At 43.6% G+C, this 23,152-nt stretch overlaps 1 protein-coding gene and 1 pseudogene across 1 annotated transcript in view; one reads left to right on the top strand and one right to left on the bottom strand.

Moving 5' to 3' along the window:
- The window catches only part of BFSP1 (beaded filament structural protein 1), a 39,533-nt gene extending 25,715 nt beyond the window's left edge, over window positions 1-13,818 (bottom strand). Inside the window, 2 exon segments of the mRNA XM_090285195.1 lie at window positions 9,127-9,187; window positions 13,466-13,818. Of these exon segments, the coding sequence (XP_090141321.1) occupies window positions 9,127-9,187; window positions 13,466-13,818 (414 nt within the window).
- LOC150003161 (chromosome transmission fidelity protein 8 homolog pseudogene) lies at window positions 4,044-4,446 on the top strand (annotated as a pseudogene).
- Window positions 13,819-23,152: the final 9,334 nt, after the last annotated feature.

Below are 23,152 nucleotides of genomic sequence, written 5' to 3'. Positions count from 1 at the left end.
AGGATCAGGGCCCATGAATCTGTTTTAACATGCACTACAGGTGATATCAATGTACACAGAAGTTTCAGAGTTGCTGATCTAGACTATTATTGGGGAAGGGTCTGGAGAAATAACTAGAATCCAATGGACCCTTGAAAAATCAGCCTTGCCAACCCACTCATAGAGATGTTAAAAATGCATTAAAAAGCCCACTGTCTGCCCTGGCTGGATGGTTCAGTAGGCTGGAGCATAGTCCTGTATACCAAAAGGTTGTGGGTTGGATCTCTGGTTAGGCCACACATGGGAGGCAACCGATCGATGTTTCTCTCTCACATTAATGTTTCTCTGTATCTCTTTCTCTCTCCCACCAACCCTGCCACCCTCTTCCTCTCTCTCTAAAATCAACAAAAACAAATTCTCAGGTTAGGATTTTTTTAAAAATCCCACTGTCTGTATCTATACCCAGCCCAAAATCCAACCTCTGAGCAGCCCAACTCAAAACAAACAAAAAAGACACTGTTAAAAAATGAATATTCAAGTTCATTAAGATCTCTAGTTACTTAAGTTTAATTAAAAACACCTACTTTTTCTTAAGTGTATTTTATTATGTTGTTACAGTAGTCCCAATTTTTTTTCTTTTGCTCCCCTCCACCCAGCATCTCCCTTCCCTTCAGCAATCCCACCCCCCTTAGTTCATGTCCATGGGTCATGCATATAAGTTCTTTGGTTTCACCCTTTCATGTTTAAAGTTGTCCCAGAGGTCCCTATGCCTCTCTTCATTTTTTTCAATTCTTGTTTCCTCATTCTATACTGTTTGTTTTTTTCTTCCTTATGTTCCAAATCATTGATTTGAACCCTGGTTTCCTTCCCTTCATCATTGGTTTTGTGTGGATTTTCCTTCGTTTCATTTAGCATAAACTTCACTTCTCCCCTTATACGTTTGCCATACTTAAGCATATTTGTCAAGCCTGTGAGCATCTTTATCACCACTGTTTTGAACTCTTCATCTGTTAGGTTGGCTTTCTCCTCATCTGTGAGGTTGGCTAACTCCCTGTCGTTTAGTTCTCCCACTGGAACCTTGATCTGTTCCCCCTTTTGGGCCAAACTTATGTGTCTCCTCATCTTGACAGGCTCCTGTGTTTGTTTGCCTCTGTGTCTTAGGTAGAGCCATCGCACCTGCTATATTTAAGGGGCAGAGCTTTGAGGTATTCGTCAGTACAGGGCAACCACATTGTGGTGCTGTATGTGAGGGAAGGGTCTGAGAAGGAACAATGCCACTTGCCCAGCACTCGCCCCTTTTCCAGGCACTTCTCCCACTTCCATATGGGACTGGTGCTTCTCTAGCTATTGCCCTGGCTGTTGTTCCCAGAGTGGGTGGATCTGCAGATGTTCTAAGGCCACGGGGGCCCTTTAAACAAGCGGACACTACTGAGACACCAGTAATTTCTTCCTCCACCCCAACCCCCACTGGTTTGCACAGTCAGAAGCAATGAGACTCCATTTTCCCTGATGGTGGGACCATGAGCTGCATGGTCTGGGCTGGGCTGGGAGCGCTCCCCAGGTGTCCCTCCCTAGTTTTCTAAACATGAGACCGCACTTTCCGCAGGCCTGCCACTGCCGCCGCTGCTGCCACCACCACACCACGTCCTCTCCGTCCCGGCTCCACCCCTCCTACCTGTCTGGATGAGTATTTCTTCTTTATATCTTTGTTTGTTGGACTTCCATGCAGCTTGATTTTCTGATACTTATGGTTGTCTCTAGTTTTGAGGTAGTTGTATTCCTTCTTAGTTGTGGAAGAAGATGCAGCATGTCTGTATAGGCCTCCATCTTGGCCGGAAGTCGAGTCCAACAATACCTACTTTGATCCTGGATGTCAAAAACCTTTCCAAAAATGTTCTGGTCACTTTGCCCCCAGGTGCTCAGTCTGGCCTGGAGAAAGATGCTGGGCGTGTTTGCCAACTCTCCACCCTCTCTCTCCACTGCCTCATTCCTGACTCTGCTCTCTCTCCCTCTACATTCTTCCTCACTCTTCCTCTGCCCTTCCGTTATCTGGGCCTCTGCACCCCTAACCTCCTCCAAAACTCCCCTTTCCCAGTTCCCTCTCCTTCTCTGCTCTAGAACTTTATTCCAGTCTCAGAGGAATTTTCAGCATATGAAGGTAAAGGCTCCCTGCCCATGCTTTGTTCCCTAAACTCCCTTGCCTCTCACTCTTTTCTACAGGTTTAAGATACACGAATCATATGGAAAGCATTTGAGTAGAGCCTACATCATTTTTAACTTCTGCAGATTTTAAAGAAAAAAAAAGAGAGAAAAATAAAACCTGCTCCTTATAATTTTCTTAAGATAGGCAACATCAGGCATTATTGGAATATATATGTATATATTCCCAGATATATGTATCCAGATGTGATATTATGTATATTTTATTTACACAAACACACAGTCCTAGAGGTATTATAGGAATATATATATATATATATATATATATATATATATATATATATATATATAATGAGTCTTAGAGGTTGACCAAACTCAAATACTTAAAAGTCATCAAGAATTCTTACTACATCAAGTTTTCAAATCTGAATAACTTTGGCTATAGTATGTTAGTCGTATGTTGAGGAATTTATTTCATTTCAAAGTGCATAGCAAATAGTGGCTTGCTCCAGTTTACTTGCTATTAAACATACCATAATTCTTTAGTTAAATGAAGATATAATTACATAGGAGGTATTAATAGATAGCAATTTTGTGAAAACAATGGTAATCAGTCCTGTTACATACACTGTGATTATTTTCCAAGCAAGATTCACAGACTAGGTTAATGATGCCAGCTGTACCCCATTTCCTATGGCAATTCCTTCCACAAGACAAAAGTAAATGGGCATTGAGACTGAGTTGATAGTCAAAACCTTGCTGATATGATGTGCATAGACATTCAAAGATTTGTCAACCAAAATCATTGCTATGATCAGCCAAGATGTGAATTCTACTCTTCCATTTCACCCCCTTCTTCTCATCTGACAATCTCAATGGACAAAGAACCTCAAGGTCCAGCCTTCACTTGCCCACCCTTCAAGGGTTCTCTCAGTTTGGGTTCCTCAGAAGCAGACCCCGAGGCAAGGATGAGGGACATGTCATTTATCTGAGAGGTGATTCCAGGAGCACTGGTAGGGGAAGCAGGCGTAATACAAGGAAAGGAAGAAAGCCAAGAAAAGTATGTAATAAGCAGGTCATCACACTGAACAACTGAGACACTGGGAAGCTTGCCTCTGAACTGTTCTTACAAGGGGTGGGCCAGCTGAAGGACTCATCCATCTCCTGTCCCTCAGTGGCTGAAGGTCACCCTGGAATGCTAATGCCCATGCTTCTGGACTATGCCTCCTATAGACCATGCACATTCCCATAGCCAGAGAGATACAGGAAGTTGCCAGTGTGCTCAGCATGTCTGAGTGACTGTGGGGGTGGCCCAGGGAAGATGCACAGGGCACTAACATCAAGTCTGAAGGGACCATCTTTAACCAGAGATACTAGCTTTGTGTCTGTCCCATGGGAGACAGAGATTCCCTGACTATCCTTCAGGGATGGAAAATGAACCATGGACACAAAGACCCTACTCCCACTTTTACCTGTCACAGGTGGGTGGTGAGGCTCTGAAGTTATTTAACTTAAGGGTGAGTTTCCTTACTGGCAAAGGGAGGGGGCTGGACTAGGTCATTTCTTGGGGGGTGAACCAACAACCACAAGGCTGTTTCAAGGCTCCCACAACCTAGTGGAATGACCTCCCGACTCAATGCACTTGCGTGCTGTGTTCATGATTTCCACTTTATCTGAGTACCACTTATTGCATTATTCAAATACCCTGTATTTTCTTCAAATTGATTCATTCTTTCTTGCATGTAATTCAAAAGAAACTTTTTTATGTCACCTACTATAGAGAAAGGTAATCATAAAAATAAATGCACAACTATTAAAAAGTTGTTCCTGAGTGCTTGCAGCGGCGGCGACGACGGCGGCAGGAGGTTCGTTTGTCACCCGTTGGCCGCGCCACGCTGCGCTTGGTGGCCACCATTGCAGCTTATTTTCAGTTGCTTTTTTAAAGACAGAGGCTCATGGTGCAAATTATTGTTTCCAGTGCTGGGGCTGGAGGCCTGGCTGATGGAGCTACAGGGGGAGATTGAGGCCCGCTACAGCACTGGATTAGCTGGAAACCTCCTGGGAGACCTACATTACACCACTGAGGGAATCCCTGTGATCGTGGGACATCATATTCTGTATGGGAAAACCACTCACCTGGAGAAACCTTTTGCGGTCCTTGTCAAACACACTTCTGGGGAGCAGGACTGTGATGAGCGTGGCTGCGAGACTGGCACCTGGTACTTCGTGACAGCACTCATCAAAAACAAGATTCTTTTCAAAACTCTCCCCAAGCCCATTATCACCAATGTTCCCAAAAAAGTATGAAAGAACCCCGGATTTTCCCTAGAGAGTGGCCAATTCCTTGAACTCGTGCTCCACTGCCATCTCGAGGACGGCTCGATGGTTCCCTGGGACCACAGGGGGGTCCTGTTCTAAACACAGGCCACCCACTGGGCATGATCTCAGATTCCCTCCTATGCCAACTGGTTCTCTTGGTGGAAATCTGGCCCCATTTCCAAGGAACCCTTCTCCTTTTCCATCTTCATCAGGTTCATTGGATTCAAATCCAGCACCGTTCCCTGCTGGTGCTCGTGACCCAGGCATGGCTTCTTTTACAAGGGGAATGAATGCCACTGGCACAGGTGCAGTTTCTTTCCCATGGCCAGGTGGCCTCTTGGGCCCAGGCCCAGGCCCCGGCCCAGCTCTGAACCCTAGAGCAGGGGCTCTTCCAGGCCCAGGGCCTCTGTCTAACCCAAGGTTAGGGGGTCTCCCAGGGCCAGGTCCTACGCCCAACTCAAGGGCAGGTGGTCTCCTGGGAACAGGTCCTGACTCCAGAAGTGGTGGCCCCATGGGCCCTGGATCTGGACCCAATCTGAGAACGAGTGTCCTCTTGACTTCTGCAAATGGTCCTCTCAATGATATGCCCATTGGCCTGGGCCCTGGACCAAGTCCCAATTTGAGATCGGGCTTTGTAGGTACAAACCCTGCCCCAAGGTTGGGTGTGTTTCCAGGCCCCAGCCTTGGGTCCACCCAAAGAGCAAGTGGCCTGGGCCCAAGCCTTGGGTCCAACCCAAGGGCAGGTGGCCTGGGCCCAGGTCCTAATCTGGATGCCAGAGCAAGTGGCCTCTTGGGCACAGGATCTGGTCTTAGCTTAAGAATGGCTGGACCTCAAGGCCTAGATCTTGCCCCCATTCTAAGAGCAGCAGGTCTTTTAGGAGCAAATTCAGCTTCTTTCTCACAGGCTCTGGAAACATGGGCACAAGCCCATCTTCCATGGCAAGAATACCTGCCTGGCCCCATGGGCTCAAACTCGGGTCCTGGCTCTCGGGGAATTGGCCTTCCAGGGCCAAGTCCATCTCCCATGTCAAGGGCTGCTGGCCCCATAGGCCCTAATTCAGCTCATTTTTCAAGGCCAGCTGGCCCCATGGGGGTAAACACTAACCCCTTTCCAAGAGGGACAGGTTCAGGGGCACTGAACCCAACTGCCTTTTCTCAGTCTTCTGGCACATTGGCTTCAAACCCAGTTACCTTCCAGAGGTCTGCTGGCCTCCAGGGCACAAATGCAGCAATTTTCCCAGGAGCCTCTGGGCCTTTAGGGCCCAACCCAGCTAACTTCCCAAGGGCCACTGACTTACAATGTCCTAGTCCAACTATGTTCCCAAGGTCTACTGGCCCACTAGGCCTTGGTCAGGTTACTTTCCCCAGGTCAGCTCCTGGGCCTCTGGGCTCTTCTGCAGCAGGCCCTGTGGGTATCAACCCAGCTCCTTTTGCAAGGCCAACTGGGACCCTGGGTCTAAACCCAACTTCCTTTCCAAGGATGAATGGCCCTGTAGCCAAGACTTTGGTCCCATTTCCTAGAGCAGGCAGTCTCCCTGGCATAAACCCAGCTGCTTTCCCCAGACCAGGGGGTCCAATAGCTGCAATGTACCCAAATGGAATGTTACCCCCTTAAATAGCATTTTCTCTCCAGGACCACCTTGGTTTCCAGGCATCGTGGTTCTGTGCAGAGGCTGTGTTTTAGGCAAAAGGGTAGATATGGAGCTACAGTGTGAAGTACACAGCTGGGGCTCAAGTTCAGACGGGCCATCTTTTTCAAGTTCTGCTTCTTTCTTGATTGAAGGTGAAATGTTATTTGTGGGACAAGGACTACAGCAGGTGGGAATGATCCTAACCTCAAGAGAAAGGATCTCCAGCCTTCCAAAAGCCTGCTGTACTTTTGTCCCACAACTTTCTGCCCCTTGTTTCTTACTAGTTTCTTGAATTGTTCTTGTGGACTTTCCTCAGGGATTCATTGACCCGCAGGTCCCAATTCATATGTAGTCCTCTGCTCACCACTGGAGAATTGGCTCACTGCTCTCTAGAAATGTTGCATTGGTGAACGGACCATGCTTCAGCAGCTGTGACCTGGGCACCTTGGACCTGGTTATCCTCTACTGCCATACCTTTCCCTGGGCGCTAGACACAGAACAGGGAGGTGAGCAACCACTTTAACGACCCACCAAATACAATGTCCACTTGATGATTGGTCCTGCAGCTTCCTTCTCTGGGACTTAGAGGAGTCCAGAATCAAGGCTCCCCTGCTCATCCAACTCTCTCTCCACTGGTACTCCCAATCAAAGAACCTCAGAATTTACACTGATGTGGATAGAACATGGGGTGGAGGGTTGTGGGGTGAAGGGGAGAAATCACTGTGCTTTGTTCAACCTGATGTGAAAGAATGGTTGTTTTTCCTGCGTTGTATCTTTTCTTACTGTTTCTTTAATAAATGGGATGAGAGGGGAAAAAAAAAAAGTTGTTCCTCCATGCACCATCTAAGATCATCTCCCCCTGCACCATGGTTATATACCCCACAATCTGGAGAAAACTAAGCTGGCATCCGTCACAGCAAGTGCTCTGTATTCATAATGATGATGGGCAAGTCACATACATTGTTAAGTCATTTAATATCAGTAGGCACACAGCCACTCCTATGATGATGGGAACTATTATTATTGAGAGATGAGGCAATTAACCCAAAGTCTCACAGATACTCAGCAGTAGTGTGAAGGGCCCTATTAACAAGAACTCCTTTTTGGACAACACAGCCCATTGTGGGCAGACGTGTCTTTCCCTGGACCCAGGAACAGCAACAGCGATGTCCTGAACTGGCCCTCACCCATGTTCTTGGTAGCATATTTCCCCAGAACCTTTCATAACATTCTCACAAGGATGATACTTCAATCATCACACACTGTCCCAATGTACATAAAGGTGTTACAGCTGTGTTCTCTGAGTGGGGGAAATGATAGGATGCTGTTCCCTTATTTTTCACTATCTCTACTATCTTTTCTACTGAGAATATACATTATTTTTATAATAAAAGAAAAACAGAAGGCTTTGAGCTTGTTTTTAAATCCAGTGTCACTTTCCTTATTTATGGAATGCACATAATGACACCTGGTGTGTAACAACCTTAGAGGTGACTCCAGAGAGAACTCTTCATGCAGCAAGGACAAACACTCAAACCAAAATGTGGGGGGTGTTGAGGACAGGCTAGACTGGCCTTTACCTGAAGAGTGTCAGGTATCTATGTCCCTGATGAAGGTGGTCTGTGGACAGGATAGAAACCCCATCTGGAAACCTGGGATCACCACCAAAACAAAAATGGGATAAATTACTAGTGTCAGCAGTGGGTACTGTCACATGCTACTAAGGCCCAAATCCCAGCTCCAGGCTTGGGGCCATTGCAACTATTGAGACAAGGCCAATCACTGAAGCACACTCTCTCCCACCTTTTATGTTTGTATTGGGGTGCTCATATGTTCCAGTGGGCCTGAGACAGTCCCAGTTTCTATCACACAAACTGCACCTCCTCTAACACAGTGTCCTAGTTTGGACAATACATTATATGTTCACACAGAGAAGAGCACAGAAGTATCAGGTGGTAGGTAACACAGACAAAGCAAAATTCAGTTTTCGCAGATTTTACTTCTGACTTTCCCACCAACCAGCAGATTAATCCTAGACAACTGAGGTTGAACAAAGCCACAGAAAGCAAGTATCCTGAGCTAACCCTGAATGTCTGAAGTGGTTGCCTGGAGTTCCATGTAGAAAAGAATCTCTAGGCCACATCAGTGCACAGAAGGGAAGGGGGTATGTTTTATCAGCAATTCTGATGAGGTTATGGGCAGGGTAGGGAGGGAGAGGGGAAGAGCAGCCATGGACCCTGAATGAGAAACCCTTCAACCAAACTTTATCTAAACAGCCTCTGTGGGTCCTTGTGCTCTGACATTTGAGCTCTGAAATGATCAGGAAAGAATAATTATAGCTATTTACCATCCTTGATTTATCCAACCTCTACGGTCCAGGATTATTCTGCTATTTGGTAGTCAGGTTCTCCTGATAAGCAAAACATCTAATCTGTCAGGATAATGGAGGCTCAGAAGAAGGAAGCTGCCCCTGCAAAGAACAACTCCACACAACCTCTGCAGGAGTGTCTCCAGCAAGAAGCTAAGAATCCCTGGTGTCCCCTACGTGGCTACTTCAAGAGTGAGGAGCTTCAGGGGAAATGGAAGTTTTTTCCAGTGCTCTCTCGAAAGTTTTCCTGTGGAGAAGTAATCTCAAGACTCTTAGCCAAAGGAATAGAGGTATAATTGCATCCAAATAAGCACTGCCCAAAGTAAGTTCCCTCCTAAGTTTGGTGTTTAGGACCAGGATGTCTGAAGAGCAAAACAAAACCAGTCACTGTAATGCTAGCACGTTTTGATAGCCCAGCACAAGCAGTAAGCTTAATAGTATAAGTTCTCTCTCAAGATCCTGTATCTTGTGTTAGAGGAGTGTCTACCACAAGGGTATATGAGTTTACACAAAGATTTAGGTGAAATTAGGTCAAGAAAGATAGTGACAGCAAAAGGAATAGGTGGATCTTGAAATAATATGAAGAGGAGGTGTGGGAAACACTCATCGCAGTCATTTAGTCCAGTCCTGTCATTAATCTACTCAAACCCAAGGATGTGCTCAGCTCACCTTGTTGAGACGCTCAAGCATTTCCTTTAGCAACAGTTGACATTCACATTCATTTTCATACCTGAAAATTAACACATAAGTGAAAGCTGAGCAGCTTCTATAATTCCACAAGTGCTGATCACACAATCAGCATTAAATTTAATCTGATATGAGTACTATGCCCTGTTAAAATTAGGGATTCCTAATTTTAAGGCAGAAGCTGATGTTACACTTCCAAGCACACTGCTTCCCAATCTCTTTCACTGCACGACACACACAGGAAGTGCTGCCATGGGCACTGCGCCCAGGGTAACTGGGAGCAGTAAATGGAACAGGAATCTCCCAGTGTGGAGGCCCTGCCGCAATCCCCCAACCAACCCCCACCAGGCACCCCAAGGCTGAGGAAATCACATTTTAGCACACCTGTAACTCAAGCAAACACAACAGTGGCACAGAGACTGGGAGGCTGCCTTGCAGGATCTACAACAAACACCATTAACCTGACCTTGTTTGGATTTCCTGCACTACCGTATTTAGCAACATGTGTCAGTGTTTCTAGATTATGCCATATAATCCTCACAAAACCCTGGAAGAAAGCAGTTATTCTTCCCACTAAAGGGAATCAGAACAGCTTGCCCCAAAATGTGCTACTCTGGCATGTGAATTATTTTGAGCTGCAGGCAATCAAGACCCTGTGGGCACACAAGAAACTTTTCCCTTTCCGTTAAAGAATTTAAATTAGGGGCCTTGCCCTTAATGAGAGTTATCACCAGAAATAACTTTTTATGACCTATCTATAGGGCAGGGAAACCCTTGTGGTATCTTCCCTGCACATCAAAGCCTGTTCTGGGTCAGTGAGCAGCACAGGCTGGATGGGCCAGGGCGCCCCTGGCAGGAAGATGAATGGTGCATAAATACCCAGTTCTCTTGCCCTCAGCTGGGACATGTAAAATGTGTCCTCCACCCCAAAGGTTAGTCCTAGCTGTCACAATGGTGACTTGCTAAATAATGCACTCAGTGTTAGCTGCCTTCCCTTCCTGTCTTTTCCTCACTCCCCAACCTACACTCCCTGACATCACCTCCCAGAAAAGCTACTTAGCCCTCAAACCTCTGTCTCAGGCTCTGCTCCTGGAAGACTCCCAACTAAGAGAGGCGTGAAATCAAATAAAATCAGAGTTGCACAACCCTGACTGGTGTGGCTCAGTGGGTTGTATGTTGTCCCACAAAGTGAAAAGTCACTAGTCTGATTCCTGGTCAGGGCGCATGCCTAGATTGTGGGTTCAGTAAGAGAGGCAACTGATCAATGTTTCTCTTCCTCTCTTTCTCCCTCCCTTCCCCTCACTCTAAAAAAATAAGTAAAAATAATTTTTAAAAATACTTTAAATCATCAAGAGCACAACCTTTCTCTCTTTAAAAAGAATATAGTTGTACAAGTTTTACATTTCACACCGAGATGTCACATTTAGCAGTGTGTGGCTATAATGGAGCCAGAAATTATTTTTAAATGGTTAATTGGCTTTGAGAAAATCTAATTTTCTCATCGCTTTTTTCTGCTAGAAACAGCTTAAGAGTTTCTTTAGCTTAAAAATAGGTTTGATAAACAACATATAACATGATTTTCATGCTATAGAAAAGTCTATATATTATATCAAAGAAAAGTGACTTCATCATAAAAATTCATAATAACAATTAGATATATTCGTATATATTCATATAAGTGAATATATAAGTGAATTCATGAAGTGAAAAAATACTTTGGCTTCAATTATCTCATTGTTTTACATAATTAGCTTGGTTTTCAGCAATCTGCACAGTTGACTATATTCATCATTGTATTTTGATGTTTTAATTCATTTTTATTTAGTTTGATTATATTTAGTCTTTGACATGCTAAAGACCTGATTTTGAAATTATTAACCTATTCAAGTAGTAAATACACCTAAGAAGGCTGCATATACCTTCCTGTTTCTGCATTATTTTCACCTGCTTTGGCTAGCCATCAACTCCCCTCTGGAATGTGAAACCAAACCTGGTGTGGTATATCTATGCATTATGGCTTTAATAATAATTTTCAAATCCCATTACCTCCATCAGAATATCACAACTTCCCCAAGAGGGCAAGAGAGGAAGTAAACTAATGGGAATTATTAAATAAATCACAGAACCCGAAGGGGCTGCTCCATGGTGGAGATATAACTCAGAACCAAGTGAAATCAGGAGAACTCAATATGGCCATTTCTCCTTCGGGGGCTCAAGGGAGTCATGCTTGCCCAGCCAAATCACAGTAGGCTGTGGTCTAACGACCAAGGTGAAAGCCATCTGGGGATCTAGAGGCTCCTATTGGAGCTGGGTGTCAGAACCAGTGTACACTTGCCTTTGCTCTAAAGAACGTAAGCTTCATTTGAATGAGGTCTAGTCCTATCACTGGATCGCACTCCACAAGAGTCCAAGAATGACCTCTCCAAGACAGTGTTCTAGAATGAGTATGGACCCAGGGCAAGAAAAAAATCCAGGTTCAAGTCCGGCCACCCAAAGGCCTTCTCCAAGTCTCAGTTTTCCCATGAAGGACTGTAATGGGAATTTTCAGGTCCTTTTTTCTAGTTCCAAATATGTTTGTCTCTGAATCAAAACCAGAACAGGAGGACTGATATAAATGGAAGCCATGCTTTGATCTGATAAATATCCTCAGTACATAATGTTGAATAACCTGCTCAAGATTTGGACTGAGAGTGTGGAACTCAAACAGAGAACATGTCTGGAGAAAGCCCTCTGGCTACTCTAGACTAAGGTGTTCACTGGAATTACCAGGGGGGTCAGAAAAATTAAAATTCCTGGGCTCTACCTGAGGTCCAGGGTGGAGCCTTGACATCTATATATTTTAAATTAATTTATATAATTTTAAAATGGATAAACCTCTTACATGGTTAAACAGTATTTTTAACTATATAAAAGGACATTCAGTTAAAATCTCCCGCCTGCCTGTCTCCCAGTTCTTACTCCCTATCCCCCACGTGTAACCAGTGTCATTAGTTTTGTGTGTGTGCTTCTGTCAGCTTTTTCCTTATGCAAGCAAAAATATCTCTACTCTTCCTCCTTTTTAAAAAATAAATGTCAATAACACACTATTCTTGCTTTTTTACAATTGCATTGTATCCCATTATATGAATGAAGCACAATTTTATAATCTGTCTTCTATTAATAGTTATTTAGGTTGGTTCCAGGCTTTTGCTACTGCAGATCCCATGGCAGTGAATACCCTTATAGATACAAACTTGACTTCTGCTGGAGTATCATAGAGTCAATTCCTTGATATGGCCCTGCTGAGTCAAAGAGCACATGCATTCATAACTTGGAAAGATGCTGACAAATTGCTATCTTTTTTTCTTTTTAGTAGCTGATTTTAACACATTATTCAGTCAGTTGAAAGTAGAACTATGCCCTGGACCAAGGCTTCTGAAACTTCTTAAACTACAAATCACCAGGAAGTCTTGTTAAAATGTAGTTTCTGATTCAGGACCTCTGGGATGAGCCCAAGAGTCGCCATTTCTAACCAGCTCCTGGGTGATGCCAATGCTACTGGTCCATGGACCGTACTTTGAACAGCAATTTCCAGGTGTTGGGTGTGATGCAGCGAAAACAATTAGATGTAGCATGCCCATCACTTCAACCCAGTCCCAGTGCAGCAATTCACTAGCTGAGTGTCCTTGCTCCAAATCCCTACATTTTCTGAGGCTCAGAACCCTCATGTTAAATAGGTGCAGGCAATACCATCTATAACTGGCTGTGAGGATTAAATAACTACTGTATCTCAAAAGCCTTGTGCTGAGCAAAAGGAGCCAGACATATAAGAGTACATCTGTAATAATTCATTTTTGTGAAATTCTAGAACAGGCAAAATTAATCTATTGTGATAGGAATGTGAACACTGGATGCCTCTGTGTTTTTTTGCGGGGGTGGGGGGCGATATGATAATTTAAGATTGACTTGAAAAGGGCAGAAGGGGACTTTCTGGACAGAGGAAGTATCTTGCTTGTTTTGGTAGTTACATGGGTATGTACATTTGTCAAAACTCACTGAACTATGTACTTAATATCTGTGCATATTTTATATGTAAATTATACCTATATTTTAAAACATATTAAAAGTAAATAAAGTTTCATGTAAACTGTTAAGTGCCATCAAAATATAAACTAGTCTTATCTTAGGTAAATGCACCAAGCACATGCCCCCACCTCTCCGCTGGGGTGAGAGTCTGCAACCAGAGATGGCCCTCCAACCTCGGGTGGGAGCCTGCTCTCGGATCCGCGTCGCGGGTGCCGCCCCTGCCCTGCCTCAGTTTCCCCCCACAACCGATGCTTACTTGCTATGGTACTCATCGAACGCACGCTTTGCCTCTGCGCCCCGGCGTTCCAGTTGGGCGTGCTCAGCCGCCAGGTATCGGGCGCACAGGCGGTTGCCTTCCACTTGGCGGACAAGTGCGTCCTCGGAATAGGCCAGCTCGCGCATGCGCTGAAAGGCGTCCAGCTGGAGGACACCGTTGCGCTGCTCCAGTGCGGGGGCCCGCTGGACGTGGGCAACCACGCGGCCGCCTAGCTCCTGCAGCGCAGCCAGGTTGGGCGTACAGGCGGAGCTCCCGGCCAGTTTGTCGGGCGCCTGCTTGGTGCGCTTGTACTGCTCTTTGCGGGACTGGAAGACGTAGCTGCGCCTGTACATGGTTCCTCTGTGGGCGAGGGCAGCAAGCCGACGCCAGCGGGGCCCTGGCAGAGCCAGCAGCCCGCTAAATAAACATTGGAGGCCCCTGGCACGCTGCTGGAACGTTCCAGAGCTAATCAGCTGTTGAACGTAACACTGTGTCTAGCCTCCGGGAGAATAAAAGAGCAGCAGGCATGCTTTTGTGAGCTGGATTAACAGACCATACAGCTCCAGTTCTTGGAAAGTTAAATTGGGCAATGAGGTTTTTGTTCCGTGATTGTTAAAACCTATTGCTATATGATTGAATGGAGGGTCAGGAGGACAAGAAGGGCATGACTTTCTTTTCACTGGTTCCACTGGGATTGTGAAGGAAGCCCAAGGGAGACTATTAAACTTGGACTAGCTGAAGAGCCCAAGGACCCCTCACTTTGTCTTTTTCAGTCAAACTTTAAATTACAGAACTTCTTATTAATATTGTCATTTTCTGACTACTTAAGCAATTCTTTTTCTTTTTTTTAATATATTTTATTGATCATGTATTTCAGTTGTACCAATTTTTCTCATTTGCCCTCTCCACCCAGTACCCGCATTCCATCCAGCAATCCCTCCCCATCTTAATTCATTTCCATGGGTCATGCATGTAAATTCTTTGACTACTCCATTACCTATACTATTCTTAATATTCCCCTATTTTGTACCTATCATTTGTGCTTCTTAAGCCCTGAACCTTTCCTCCCATTCTCCCCTTCCCCCTTCCAACTGATAATCCTCCAAATGATCTCCATATCTATGATTCTGTTCCTGTTCTGCTTGTTTGCTTAGTTTATTTGGATTTAATTACTGATAGTTGTGAATTTATTGCCATTTTAATGTTCATTATTTTGATCTTCTTCTTTGTCTTATATAATTCCATTTAGTATTTCATATAATAATGGCTTGGTGATGATGAACTCCTGTAGTTTTATCTTGTCTGAAAAGCAATTTACTTGCTCATCCATTCAAATGATAGCTTTGCCAGATAGAGTAATCTAGGTTGTAGGTCCTTTCTTTTCATCACTTTGAATACTTCTTGCCAATCCCCTCTAGCCTGCAAAGTTTCTTTTGAGTAATCAGCTGACAGTCATATGGGAACTCCTTTTTTGATGCTTTTAAAATTCTCTCTTTATCTTGAAACTTTGGCATTTTAATGATTATGTATCTTGATATGGTCCTCTTTAGGTCCATCTTGTTTGGAAGTCTCTGTGCTTCCTGGACTTGTATGTCTATTTCCTTCACCAAATTAGGAAAGATTTCTTTCATTATTTTTCAAATAAATTTTCAACTTCTTGCTCTTCCTCTTCTCCTTCTGGCACCTTTATGAGTTAGGTGTCAGTACGTTTAAAGATGTCTCAGGGGTTCCTAAGCCTCTTCTCATTATTTTTGCATTCTCTTTTCTTCTTTCTGTTCTGGTTGAATGTTTAATTCTTAAGCCTATCCTCGTTTTTCTTAAATCTTTTTTCTTCCTGCTGTTCTGACTGAATGCTTTTTTCTTGCTTATGTTCCAAGTCATTGATTTCATTCTTGGTCCAGCCCCTCCACTGTTGATTCCCTGTGGATTTTTCTTTATATCACTTAATGCAATCTTCATTTCTGCCTGGGTCTTCTCTATGCTGTTGCAGTACTCAATGAGTTCTTTGAGCATCCTGATAACCAGTGTTTTGAACTCTGCATATGATAGGTTGCTTATCTCCATGTCATTTAGTTCTTTTTCTGGAGCTTTGTTCTGTTCTTTCTTTTGGGCCATATTTCATTGTCTCATTTTGGCAGCCTCCCTGTATTTGTTTCTGTGTATTAGGTAAAGCTGCTTTGACTCCTTATCTTAGTGCACCTGTTAAGTTGTATGGGGTGGAGCCTTAGGTAATCACCAGGGAAGGGCGATCTGTGTCACTGCTCTGTTGCTCTGTGTGGAGGAGGGCTCGAAGAGAGGCTAATGCTGCTGCCTGGGCTACAGAGTATTTCCTGGAAGGATGCTGTCTCTTGACTTTCTCCCCATATGCTGCTGGTGCCCTTCCAGCTGTTGCCTTGGTGCTGAATCCCAGAGAGGGGTGGGTCTACATGAGTCCTAAGTCCATTGCAGGTCCTTTAAAAGGATGCAGTTTCTTCCACTGTCCCAACCCCCACTTGCTTTTACAGCCAGAACTTATGGGGACTTATTTTCCTGGGCTGGGTGATCTGGACTGGGGGTGAAATCCCATGCTCCCAAGGCATCCCTCATATCTTTTATCCACCACATGTGGATATGGGATCATCCACTTTCATTTCTGCACCTCTTTGCACCACTCTGTGTCCCTATGCCTCTCCACACCTCTCCATGTCTCTGCCCCTCCTACCCATCTGGATGAATGTGGCTTCTTTAAGTGCTTGGTTGTCTGATTTGCAAACAGGTTCATTTTCTGACAATTCTGCATGATATTTGGTTTGTGGTGTAGCTGTGTTTTTTGCTATAGTTGTGCATAGAGGTGAGGCTGTTTACTTACACCTCCATCTTGACCAGAGGTCCACAGTTCTTTTTCTTAATTACAATATAACTTGGCATTCAGGAGTGCTCCTTGTGGTAAGGATTCTTAATAATGAAAGCAAAATAAAATGTCATGTCTCACTAAATTGTGAGGTGTGTTGTATGTAGAAAGTTCTTGTGCATATTTGTGAAGAATCTACTCTTTGTGCAAACAAATGCACAGTTACTATTATAATGTTGTTACTGGATGGAGTCAGGGCCCAGCAGGGTCCACAGCATTGTGGATGAGGGGAAAACAAATGCACATGGCAAAAAGGGACACAGTGGCCACTCTCTAGGTGAGAGAGTGCCTTGACCCTTGCCTATAGAGGCTTTTTATTACCGTTCTTGGGAAATTACATCCAAGAGAGTCATAAATTATCATACTAAAATGACTTTAAATGGTTATAGCTTACAGATAGAAAAGAAGAGAATGTTGTGCATGCAGGGGGATGATAAGGATGGGCAAGCTGGCCACATCCTGTCCTTGAAACAGCTCAGAATAAACCCTAGGAAGTTACTTCAAGGTTATATGCTAAACATCTGTTGTTCTCAACCTTAGGGTAAGAGAGTTTTAGCAAACGCAAGCTTTAAAGCAGCCTAGATACAATGCAGGCCTGATTCCCAGAGGAAAGCCGATCTGCGGGCCTGGCTCCTTTGTGCCACCTTGCACCTGTCAGTTTTCTGGACCATGGCTGACCTACATTCACCACTGCCATACAGACCGGTTCCCTATACCTCGCCCCCCGCCCCTTGTTTTTAGTTAGGTCAACTATAGTAATAAGACCTACAAAGCTTGCTTCTTGCTGGTCTCTTACGTGACCCTGGGAAAATAGTTTACAAATACAGCGAAGCACACAGAGTATTATTAAAATCAGTAAGCAACTGGTGGCTCCTAGGACCTACACCCTTAGGTTAAGTCCATCAAACAAGTTCTTTGGGTTTAGCTAGCTGAGATTATCATGGAGGGTTTGGAAAACCTCTTGCTTAGTGAGCTGCTTAATGTCTATATGTTGTTGATGGAGTTCAAATTGTAGCCGATCAATTCGGCCTTTTAGGATGGTGGAAAAGGCATTTTGTAAATGATGTTGTATGTCAGCCTGAGAATGCTGACTTGAGTTTTATTTTAGTGGGGTGATATATAGTCTCGAGAATCTGGGGTCACAGGTGAGCTGTTGTCTAGTGACCAGGGCAATCTGTCTTTCTCCCAGCTACAGTACAGCAAATTTTGTGGCTGAGAGTCAGGTCAGAATTTCCTAATCAATACAGGTCTGCAACAGGATGTTTAACCAGCAGCTGTTCAGGGTCTCGAGTCTTCCAGGTCTTCAGTAAGACTTGGTCCCCTAGTTGGAGCAGCTGCAGAGGCTTCTTCGGTTGGAATGATAAACCTGTAATGAATAAATTTGTGCAAAAAGGTTAATTTGCATAATAACTCATAAACTAGACTTTTAGTCTGTTAGACTGTGGAGACATCCAGTTATAGGGCCTTGGCTGGAATAATATTTCATCTTCTTTTAAAAATTTTATTTGTTTATTTATTTATTTATTTATTTTTAGAGAGAGGGGAAAGGAGAAAGAGAGGGAGAGAAACATCACTGTGTGGTTGCTTCTCACTCACACCCCCAACTGGGACCGGACATGCAACCTAGTCATGTGCCCTGACTGGGAATCGAACCAGCGACACTTGGTTCACAGGCCAATGCTCAATCCACTAAGCCACAGCAGCCAGGACTTCATCTTTTTTTAAGTATACTTTATTGGTTATGTTGTTACAGTAGTTCCAATTTTTTTCACCTTTGCTCCCCTCTGACCAGTACCCCACTTCTCTCCAGCAATACCACCCCCCTTAGTTCATGTCCATGGGTCATGCATATAAGCTCTTTGGCTTCACCCTTTCCTATATTATTCTTAACTTCCCCGTCTATTTTGTACCAACTGATTATGCTTCTTAATCCCTGCACCATTTCCCCATTTCTCCCCCTCTCCCCTCCCAGCTGATAACCCTCCAAATGATCCCCATACCTATGATTCGGTTCCTATTCTGGTTTGCTTAGCTGGGTTTTGTTTTTATTTTTTAGATTCAGTTGTTGATAGTTGTGAGTTTCTTGTCATTTTGGTGTTCATAGCTTTGGTCTTCTTTTTCTTAAGTAAGTCCCTTTCACATTTCATATAATAATGGCTTGGTGATGATGAACTCCTTTAGCTTCACCTTGTCTGGGAAGCACTTCATTTGCCCTTCCATTCCGAATGACAGCCTTGCTGAATAGAGTAATCCTGGTTACAGGTTGCCTTTCCTCACATTGAATACTGCTTGCCAGTCCCTTCCTGCCAGCAAAGTGTCCTCTAAGAAATCAGCTGATAGTCCTATAAGCACCCTCCTGTAGGCAACGATTCGCCTCTCTCTTGCTACCTCCAGGACTCTCTCTTTATCTTTCATCTTTGGCACCTCAATCATGAAGCATCCTGGTGTGGTCCCCTCTGGGACCAGCTCGCCCAGGACCCTCTGTGCTTCCTGGACCTGTATGTCCATCTCCTTCACAAAATTCGGGAAGTTTTTCTCATTTTTTTCAATTCTTGCTTCCTCATTCTGTACTGGTTGACTGTTTTTTTTTTTTTCTTCCTTATGTTCCAAATTGTTGATTTGAACCCCGGTTTCCTTCTCTTCACCATTGGTTTTGTGTAAATTTTCCTTCATTTCACTTAGCATAGCCTTCACTTCTTCTCTTATGCGTTTGCCGTACTCAAGCATATCTGTCAAGCCTGTGAGCATCTTTATCACTGTAGGGAACCACTCCTTGTTGTTTAGGGAATTGTAGCCCCACCTGAGCATAACTGCTGCTGGCTCTCCGGCTGTGCTTGTCTTTAAGTCTCAACATAACGCTGTGTGTGGAACATAACCAAATACCCCTCAGAGGGTTTCCATAGGAATTGGATTTAAAGAATGCTTATTATGCTTTAGAATTTTCTCTGCTTATCTTTTAATGTAACATAAACAATCTCTAGCAAGGAATGTATGAAACCTTGCACCTAATGCCAGTGTGGCATCAAGATGTTTGATCGACCTTGACACAGACTGGTCACTGTGCCCTCTGTACTGGTACACATAATCTGTTATTGTCAACTGTTATCCAAACACCTAAAAGCTATTGATGATTCATGAATCTTGACCTTGTATGTCTCATGTGTATCCTCCTCAATAAAAGGCTCCAGGGAAGAAGGTCTAATCGCTATTCTCCACTAGAGAGGCAGCCACCTTCCTTCCCCCAGACATAATAAAATATGCTGGGGAAATGTTTGTTCTGCCATGATCATGAAGCCTCTGCCGGACAGAGCAACTTCCAACCACCTCATATCACCAGTGTTTTAAATCCTGCGTCTGTTAGGTTGTCTATCTCCTCATCTGTGAGGTCAGCTATCTCCTCATCGCTTAGTTCTCCCACTGGAACCTTGATTTGTTCCCCCTGTTGGGCCATACTTCTCTGTCTCCTCATTCTGACAGGCTCTTGTGTTTATTTGCCTCCACATCCCAGGTGGAGCTGTCACTCCTGTTGCATTGTAAGGGGCAGAGCCTTAGGGATTCGTCAGAACAGGGCAACCTGTTGCACCACGTTGTGGCGCTGTATGTGGGGAAGGGGTCTGATAGGGAACAATGCTGCCTGACCAGCACTCACCCCTTTTCCCAGCACCTCTCCCATTTCTGCACCAGACTGGCACCCCTCTAGCTGCTGCCCTGGCCGTTGTTCCAAGAGTGGGTGGGTCTGAAAACGTTCTAGGACCATGGGGGCCCTTTAAACAAGCGGACTCTGCTGAGATTGGCAGTTTCTGCCTCCATCCCCAACTCCCACTGGTTTGCACAGTCAGAAGCAATGAGGATTGATTTTCCCTGGTTCTGGGACGGTGAGCTGTGAGGTCTGTTTAGGAGCTGGGAACACTCCCCAGGTGTGCCTCCCAACTTTTTAAAATGTGTGACTGTTTTCTGGCAGCCTGCCACTGCCACCACTGCTGCTGCTGCCACCACACCACATCGTCTCCACCCTGGCTCCGCTTCTCCTACCTGTCTGGATGAGTATTTCTTCTTTATATCTTTGTTTTCTAGACTTCCATGCAGTTTGATTTTCTGGAACTTCTGGTTGTTTCTAGTTTTGAGGTAGTTGTATTCCTTCTTAGTTGTGAGGGAGACGCAACTGTCTACACCTCCATCTTGGCCAGAAGTCTAATATTTCATCTTTGATGATGTTATAAACCTAGGACTTTTTGGATGTAAAGTGGAGACAAGCCTATTTCTGTAAAATAGCAAGGGAGAATTAAGGGGTTAAACAAAGGCAGCTATTCCCCAGGAGGGAGTTGGGATTATAGAGTGTTTTTCCATTTCTGCTAGAAAAAGAGAAACAACTTTATTTTTGGTGATAACTGCATTCCTTTAGTGTGTTTAAAAGTGGACTATTTTTATTATCTAGTGATTTTAGACAGCATCACAGAGGTTAGAGAAGAAGCAGAGGAGACAGCAAGCTTGGCATGGCTCGTTTTGGGGGCCGCGGTTTTTAGTTCTAAAATTTACAATATTTTAAACACTTATATGCTTACTTTTTCTTCTTATTTATTTTCCAGTTTTTCCTGATTTATTTATAAACATAGCTTTTGCTTCAGATATTGGGGTAGGACTAATTTTGCTTTTAATATGTAGATTCAATTGAGGTATATTTTGTAAAAGTTTATCTGAAGGAAGATTGATTTTGACTTTTTCCACATAATTAGCTATTGCACATTGACAATCTAGGGAGTGGCTAAGAAGCTGTTGTAAATAAACTTGAGTTAGGGGTAAGTGAATACCTCCTGATCATAGCCAAATAATTGCTGAGTTCTATTTCACCCTTTGATTATTAGCTAGCAAAGGGCGGAGACATACATAGTTATAGTTTTTTGAGGTTGATGGAAAAGAAATAATCATTTAATTAGAGTGAGCTTTGACTGCAGCTGTCCAAGAATTCCTGTAGGGGAGTATAATATAGGAAAGCAGAAAAGTCTGATGGGATAAGAAGAATTAATTGTATCTATTTGCCTAGTTTTAATATGCTGGTTATAATATTTAGATTTTTTAGAGCCTGATGAGGTAAAGTATGAGACAAATTTAAATCTGGGTCTTTCTTAAGGGTGTTAAAAAGATGAGTAAGCTGATGGGTAGTTGTACCAAGGCTAAGCCTTAGCCAATTGATAATGCCTAACAATTGTTGGAGGTTATTGAGAGTTAAAGACTTTGGAGAATTAATTTGGAGCACTTGAGGTCACCAAGGCTCTGATTGTTGTACTTTCTTAGGAGTTACTTGTGAGCCTGCCTGGGCTATAGATTGCTGTAAATGAGCAAAGGTATTAGCCAATTGTTTTTAGGTTTAGAGTTTAGTTATTGTTTTAAAGACTTATATGATTAGGTGTTTTGTAATATATGTAATTTTGCAATATAACATTCTAAAATAATTATTAGAATTATAAATAATTAGAACTTTGTAAACTTTTGGAGATTTTTATCAAATTTCCTTATCTGACAAAGCTTTCCAATTATTTCAAAATGTATTAAGCCTGATTGGTCTAGAGTTTTCTTCTTTTTGGTAAGAAGAAAATAATAAATTCTTGAGATATTTTAAGGGCTCTTTAAAATACCCCAAGGAAGTCTTTTAAGTTTTAAATCTTGGAAATTCTGTCAACCAAGGAATATATATTATGAAATGATATTTGACTATTTATTTAAAGTGGTATTAAAAAGTATATAATATTAATATAGGCTGACAAAAATTAGTTCTTAGCATTAAGAGACATGAATTTTTGAACATTAGTTGAGTATTTGAATAATATACCACATTATATAATTATTTTATTAGACAAAACCTTAGTTTTAAAGCCATTGTCAAGGTTTAGGTCAGGCAGGAGTAGGTGGACCTGTGTTAGCCATCGGAGGTGGCAAGAGCTATTGTGGCCTTCCAGGTCCCAGGCGGAAGGGGCCAGTGAACCTAATTGGTTTGGCAGGGATTGCAAATTTCCGCATGTCCCCTTCTCCATCCCCCTCTCCTACTTCCATCACAGCTGCAGCGCCTTCTAAACCTGAGTTATTTTTTTTACTTTTCCTTTGTTTTTCTGAGACCACAGCACTATGAGCTACAGCAGTATGCAGTAAATTAATCAGATGAACTTTAATAGAAACAATACTATACTGTAGAGATTTTACCTTGTCACCTGCCTTTTCCCCAACTTCACTATCTGGAATTCCTTTGTCAGGAACAGCAGGGTAGTATTCCTTTATAATTTGCAAAAGCTGAATGAGATGCTCTTCCTTTACCATACATCCTGCTCCTTGGAGAATCTGTTATAGCACACGAAGTAAACTTCCTGCTCCTTGGATAAACAGGAGCCCATTCTTGTCTGGCAAGAAGGTCTATTTTGCTTTCAGTTTGCATCTTCTCGATCTCGGCTGCTCCTGCTGAATTTTAACTAGCTAACTGCTGGGGAAAACTGTGTGGTGGGTCAAAGATGGGCTGTTGGTATAACATGGTCAGGGAGGGCTGCTGGAGACTCCGGGTACCCTAACCCTGCTTATGGGTCTTGGCTTCTCCCCCAAGAATCTAAAACTGGGGGTGGGGAGGCTCACAGCACTTAGATGTCCAATCTTTATATGGTACCTCCCTAGATGAGCCAGAAATTATATTAAATTGGTTTGGAGGTCCCTGTAAGGCCCCTTCACATCTCAGGAATTAATCCCAGACACCCACACAAGGTCCCCACTCACGTGGGAATACCTGAGGGGAGGAAGTGCCTTTTATCTTTGGAGCT

The sequence above is a fragment of the Furipterus horrens genome, unplaced genomic scaffold (assembly GCF_987537825.1).
Source record: "Furipterus horrens unplaced genomic scaffold, mFurHor1.1.pri manual_scaffold_8, whole genome shotgun sequence".
NCBI lineage: Eukaryota > Metazoa > Chordata > Mammalia > Chiroptera > Furipteridae > Furipterus > Furipterus horrens.
The sequence above is the reverse complement of the archived record's forward strand: the minus strand, read 5'-3'. Positions and strand labels throughout refer to the sequence as shown.